The sequence below is a fragment of the Gouania willdenowi genome, chromosome 24 (assembly GCF_900634775.1).
Source record: "Gouania willdenowi chromosome 24, fGouWil2.1, whole genome shotgun sequence".
Lineage (NCBI taxonomy): Eukaryota > Metazoa > Chordata > Actinopteri > Blenniiformes > Gobiesocidae > Gouania > Gouania willdenowi.
This window is the reverse complement of record NC_041066.1, coordinates 871,422-878,298: the sequence shown is the minus strand read 5'-3', so window position 1 is coordinate 878,298 and position 6,877 is coordinate 871,422. Positions and strand designations below refer to the sequence as shown.

Below are 6,877 nucleotides of genomic sequence, written 5' to 3'. Positions count from 1 at the left end.
TTTGCAGAGCCCGTGAAAGTACGTCACGAAGGATGACGGGTGAGGGGCGATCGGTCCAGACCAATGACAGATTGCTTCATGGTGACAATTTACTGTTTATAATTTCAATAATTAAAGCTGCCTGGAGACAAAATCAGTTTAATCTATAGTTTAGGCTTCATAGGTCACGTTTGAAATTGCTGTTTGTTTAAAACTTTGTTTTGATCTCCACTGTAAAGACTCATTTTATTGACATTGTCAGAAAAGTTTTCACATTGCATTGTGGGATGTGGAGTTCCATAGACAAATGCATCGATTTGTTTTTACTTCATTCTTACCATGATTTCTTGTGTTTCTTCACCAGACGCAGAGAACAGATTTGATTGAGAATATATTTGCACTTTATTTACATATTTACAGTTTAATTGTATATTTGCACACATACACACGTGGAAATTCATGTTTTTTTCAAACTTTGAACCACGGGTGATCCAGCAGTTCCTCTAACCCCATTCGAAGGTCAGGATCTGGCCTCAGACACTGCACCACAAAGGAGTTTCCCACTGGAGAGTAAAATGAAAGGAAGATTTTAGAACACTGATTGACTAGAAATCAGGGGTGTCAAAGATTCAAAAAGTAGCTGCTATTTCTAATTTGACCAAAAGGGTCTCACCATAGTGTATAAGACTGTTATTGGTGCATATACACTTATTTTCCTTTAATATGCCACAGTTAATAAAATCAGAATTAGGGCTGTCAATTAATTACAGGAAAAAAATAATGCACTAAAAAAATTAACGCCATTAATCGCTTATTTTACTTCTCATTGCGCACGTTCCCAGAATACTCAATACTAATGCATCGGCTACAATGGTAAAACCTGAGGAGAAGTCTTTGTGCGAGTAAATTTCAGTTAAAAAAAAATAGAAAACTAAAGCCCAGTTGTGTGCAAATTGCGCAAGAAAAGAGTGTGTAGCAGCTAGCACCTAAATGCTAACTATGTAGCAGCTAGCACGGACAGCGGTCCTTTGGACACTACAGTAGACCGAGTGGCCAAGATGACAGGGTTCAGAGCCAAAATGAATAAATCCATGAGTTGTTAATAATGCTATTTTTGATGTGCTAATTTACAGTACTGTGATTGATGGGTCTGTTTTTATTTATTATCTATTATCTGAAGGAGAGAAAAAGCAAGGAGCAATGGAAATGTCTGTTAAAAACAAAAAATGACTTTTTAAAGCCCAATTTGTTATACATAATGTTTACAATCTGCCACAATAATGTAATTTAAATGAAAATACCACAAGTTGAGGGCGTTTCTCAGCAAACGTTAGGTGAGATTAAAAAAGAGATGAATTAAATTAATTGCACAATATTTTTAATCTATTGACAGCACTAATCAGAATGTCCTTTCATTCATTGGCACAACAACAAAGGTAAAACGTTTTCAATCGTCATTATTTAGTGCTTATTATGCCATTATTATACTGGTTTGAACCACTTTGACTAAAATGAGTTTAACACCCCTGCTGGACAGTACAGTCAAGTGTTTGTGTTTGCATGACTTACAGTGAGAGAGATGGCTTATGAGCCGTGTTTCTCCTGTCATGTGTTCCATTTTGCCAAAGGCGTGGCGCAGGTACAGGTTACAAAGGGGGAGCCCGATCTGGCACACCGTGGTTTGTTCAGCCTGGTACTTCTTATGGAGAAGAGACTCCGGTGGGGCAAAAATCTGTGTACCTAGAATCATAAACAAATGGAACATAAAAAGCAGTCAGAACGAGAGTCAAAGAGGAAATTCTGTGGATTCAAAGATGTGCAACCAAGAAAAGAATTAAACACCAACCAGCAAACCGCTCATAGGGCACGTCTTTGATCCAATCACCACAGCTAAAGTCAATAATCTTTACAGATGGGGTTCCATTGGTGTTGGATATCAGGATATTTTCGGCTTTAATGTCCCTGTGGAAGACCCCATTTTTATGCATTATGACCGCTGCTTTGAGCATTTGCTTGATGTTAACCTGTAACAGAAAGAGACAGAAGGGTTAGGGTAAGACTGTCATTATACATATGTTTTATTTGCTAAATTAAACAAACTTCCACGATTTAGGATATCTACAAAGAATAAAGCTTGGCACACACGGGAAAAAAACGATTATTAATACTAACTTTGAGTTGTTTAATGCATGCACATGCTAGCTCCTAAGCCCCATCCCTCTCAAAGCTAAAGCTAGCCTGCAGGCTAACGCGAGGAAAGTTGTTGCTAGCGGTCTTGAAACATTGCAGGAGAAACGCAGCAAAAAACACTTGGTAAACAAGCAAGGCAAGTCAAATTCTCTTCTCTGAGAACACTTTGGGTTTGATGATGAAGTGTTTTGTTTTGTGCAAATGTGAACATACTTGATTTTAGGGTTTGAAGGATTTTATTTATGATTAAGGAATACATTTTACATTGTTTTGTTCAAAAACTGAATACGTTTTTGGTTGACAAATAATCAAGATTTCAATTCTGACTAAAAATAATGATGATTATTATTGTTTTCTATAATCGAGCAGCCCTAGGTTAGGGGCAGTGAGGGGAGGAGTTTGGAGACACAGTGATTAAAGTCGTGCTACCTTCACTTCCTGTTCCTGCATGTTGCTGTTCTTCATTTCGTTGTAGTCATGCAGATCCATGGCATTGTCAGGAAGTTCCATAACTATGACCACCTCATCTTTAAGCTCAACAATATCCACCAACTCAATGATTCCGGGGTTATATTTGCAGCCTTCCACGAGGTTACCAGCCGCGTTCATCAACAGCAGCGCCTCCAAAACCATCAACTCTCCATCCTGGAAGTTTAGAAAACAAACAGCCCATGTTTCAAAAACGAGTCCCAAATCTGAGAATTTCTGCCATCATTGATGAGAAAAATACTTACATCCACTTGACAGTATTCCACCTCCGCCTTTGGAATATGTTTTAAGGCTACCTGCAAGACAAGAATCAAGTATTTAATCACAACGTTCATGGTTTTTAAAACACTAAAATCAGTGGGAATGCGTGTAAAATGTGATACACTTTTGGGTTTTTCTGAGTATTTTTGTAACATTTTTCACTGTCGTATCAAAACTGAAATCTGAACTAATCTGTTCTACCGACTGATTATGACACTGGGCCAGGGTTGGAGTCAATTATAATTATAATTGTGTAATTGATAATAAATTACAATTATGACATATCTATAATTGTAATTAGAAATATGTGTTGCTGTTGTTACTGTAATTGAATTGAACATGGTAATTGTAATTGTCATGGAAATTCTATAAAAACTGTCTGTAACGTTTAATTAAATGCAAACATGGGGAACGGGTTACTGTTCTATGGCTTACACAAACATAGTTAACATTTAAAACTTTTAAAATAAAATAAATAATTATTATTAAAATATGTTTCATATCAAGTTTACCTGTTGGTTCTTTTAAGGATCATTTTACCATTTTTTGGAAAATAGAAATCTAGGGATATACTGACAGAAAAAAAAGGCTCAGATACCCACAACGAAATTATTAAAACCTATATTTTCCTGGATAAAGAAGCCTAACAAGGTAACCAAGAGACGTGAAACAAATTATGTGATAGATAATATTTTTTAGTGTATCTTACAGCTGATTGAAGATGGTTCAAAACTGAAAAGAGATGCTAACACAAGAGAAGGGTCACAGTTAATGGGGTGATTCATTAAAGGCACAGTAATTGTGGTTGATTGTTATTCAACTTTAGTAAGTGAGAACAAAATTGTAATTTACCTTCAGGGGAAAAATAATAATTTAAATTTTAATAGTAATTGGAAAAAATGTTGGTCGCTGTAATTGTAATTGAGTTGTAATTGAACATGGATAAATGAAGACGTAAATGTAATTTTTAAAGGCTGAAAACACTAAAACTGTGTGTACATTGTGTGTATAAACTTACAGACTTGTCAGCATACAAGCTAAAACCGGCGTAGACGCTCCCAAAACCACCTTTACCAAGCAGACACTGCTCCTTGTAAAAATGCTCAAAATTCTCTGCAAACACACAAATGCACACATTGGTTTGAAAATGCAACAATTTAGACATTCGGACAGAAACGCACACACAACTGTAACTTCTAAAATGACTTCATGAACCATCAAAGATCAATCATTCATCAAAAATCCTGATTTTAATGCATATTACCTTGGGCTGCACAATTGATCATATTTTAATTTTGGTTGCCATAATTAAATTAACCTGATTGTATGCAATATTTACCTTTAAAATACGGGTTCTACACTGGGTAATAGTGAATTTTACACTGTTTAGCTTTGTTCATCTTACCTCTTTTACGGATCCAGTTTTTCTCTATTTCATCTAAACAAGGTGAGTCAGGGGATGGTGACTCTTCAGGGGCAAGGTAAACCTGAGGATCGTCCTCCAACAGGGCAATGTGAGTTGGTATGGTGGGTGAAAATGTTTTCACACACTCATTTAGCTCAGACTGCAGTGAATCGTCTCTGTTTGCGTCTTTGCACTTCTCACATATTTGGGACTCTTTCGTTGTGTCCGAGAGTGAAAAGGTTCTTCTGGATTTCAGGGTTGTGTTTGGTTTTAGCTCCTGAAACCTTGCTGTCTTGCTGTTTAGTAGAACATTGTCTTCCTCAGCTTTTCTTTTCCGGCCCCTTCCCGTTGTGAGCAGCCCATCCTCATCCTTGAGTGGGGCCTCAAAGTGTGGTGGGAAAGAAGAACATCAGCATGTTAGTGTGTCCTCCACATTTCTTGTATATTTCAATGATTAGAAGCCAATGTTAGCACCGCTTAGTGTTCACTTCTAACAGAAAAACACAACAATCTGTCCTTTTTCCAGGGTTGGGGTCAATTAGAATTAATAATTAATTAGAATTATAGCGTAGTTGTAACTTTAAATATCTGTTTTTGTCGTAATCATAATTGAATTGTAATTGAGTTCAGATAATTAACTTTGTAATTGTAACTACCCTGAAGATATTATAAAAATTGTCAATTATAAAAACTGGGGAACCATGTTACAGTTCTATGAACTGTTCTCCACATATGTAGTTAGTCACCAGTGATTGAAATATGTTTGATATCAAGCTTTCCAGCATTTTACCATTTAGGACATTTTACCATTTTGGAGCTGGAAAATGGTGGTAAACTAATGTCCAAGGAGCTTCATTTGGTGCAGATTTTGTCTATTTTCTGTTTGTATTTGTCTTCACTTTAGTGTCACATAAACACAAGGAGGGAGCGCATGTTAAGGTGTCTGATGCTGTACCAGGAGAAAATCCAGACCAACTCATCAAGGACTATCTGGTAAGTTAGTTTAACACTGACTGTTTCTTATAGTGTTGGAACAGTTTGGTCCTATGTAACTGAACACTTGGTCTATTTCTCTAAAACTGTAGTTGATAATCTGCTTTCACATATGTCCCACTTAAAACAAACCAAACTGAATCCTCTTTAAGTGGACAAAGGAAAATGGGCTCTTAAATAATTCTACAGTTTAATAAAAAGCTACATAATCATTTTTTAAAAGTGCATGAACCCCATTTAGGGTTTCTTTTGTCTGTACTTTATGGCTTCATACTTTTAAACAAGGTATTAGACTAAAGTTGTGCTGGTTTTGCTGTGTGGCCGTGTGTGTCAAAGAGAAGCTGTTAATGATCAAAACACCCTCACTCTGCTTTTTTTATTGACTTCTGATTGATTGCAGATTTCTTTTGATACATTTAAAAAGAAAAGGCTTTGTATGCATCTTAGAAACATGTTGAAAAGTGATAATATTATACTAACAATTGTTTAAAAATTGTTGTTTGTATGTTTTTAAAAAATGCACTTTAAAATTTCATGTTGAAATAGAGTTGTGACCTCTGTGTCATTTTTGTGATCATAATGATCTCTTGTTTTGAAAAAGTAACGTACACTGCAAGATTTTTATCACGTGCACTTTTAATTTTTTGCACAAAAAAAATGGTTATATTAATAAAAAACTGAAGAATCAAACTTTTGTCTGAATGGTCGCGGGGGTTTAGAACAATATTTAAGTTGACTATATTAAAAAATATGAATTATTATTTTAGATAAAAATGAGTTGCACCAACACATTTTAGTTAAGTTAGTTTGAGTTGGACGAATGTAAATCAGTGAGGCTTATTAAAAGTATTTATTTCATTTTAGCTAAATTTAATAAAATTGAGTAATTTTAAAACATTAATTGCATGGAATGTCTTTTGTTTGAGTTGGGGCTACATATAAACAATGTGTGGAAAAACTGCCTACAAATGAATTGTGTTCAAATAACAGATTTGTTGCACTTACTGTATTATAATGTATAAGATTTGTAAATATTGTCTATGGCATTTTTTTGCATACAGTAAACATCTCATGTATAAGCTAACTTAAAAAGGAACCAAGGACCAAATGTATTATTTATTATTATTCATTATTATTATTTAAGTTCTGTATAAAATAAATAGTTTGTCAATATGTATAATAATTTTTTCATAAAATAACTCCAATGAATTAAATAATACACACAAAATGTATTATAGATGTAATATTTTTATTAATAATAATATACTTCTATATTATATAAATATGATATAAAAGTTATATAATATAAAATACATTATACAAAACAAACAAAATTTAACAAAGTTAAACTGTTTTAATCATATTTTGTTTTATTTTTTATTTATTTTTTTTAAAAAACACTTTTATCCCATAATGCAAAGTATAAAAGTTAATTTTTTGTATTCAATACACTTTGATAAGAATACTGCATATTGTTAATTGCACTTTTTATTTGAAAAATGAAATGTGAAAAAAATAATAATAGATTTTGTTGTTGTTCATTTGATTCCTATTAAAAAC

The 6,877-nt window shown here is 34.0% G+C and overlaps 1 protein-coding gene across 1 annotated transcript; it reads right to left on the bottom strand.

Annotated features, from left to right (window-relative positions):
* Positions 1-447: 447 nt before the first annotated feature.
* Positions 448-4,205, bottom strand: LOC114458034 (serine/threonine-protein kinase pim-2-like). The gene is made up of 7 exons (XM_028440277.1): positions 4,184-4,205; positions 3,938-4,032; positions 2,904-2,954; positions 2,599-2,814; positions 1,826-2,003; positions 1,549-1,719; positions 448-542 (listed from the first exon to the last, which is right to left on the bottom strand). Exons 1-7 carry the CDS (start codon positions 4,203-4,205, stop codon positions 448-450), a joined length of 828 nt encoding a protein of 275 aa, XP_028296078.1.
* Positions 4,206-6,877: the final 2,672 nt, after the last annotated feature.

What these genes read in the sequence shown, in the direction of transcription:
- LOC114458034 (XM_028440277.1), bottom strand. Translation starts at nt 4,205, where the DNA reads ATGATCAATTGTGCAGCCCAAG. An exon ending in TGCAGGAACAGGAAGTGAAG is followed by an intron (nt 2,004 to 2,598) that starts GTAGCACGACTT and finishes TTTCTGTTACAG; the next exon opens with GTTAACATCAAGCAAATGCT. An exon ending in CATAAGCCATCTCTCTCACT is followed by an intron (nt 543 to 1,548) that starts GTAAGTCATGCA and finishes TTTACTCTCCAG; the next exon opens with TGGGAAACTCCTTTGTGGTG.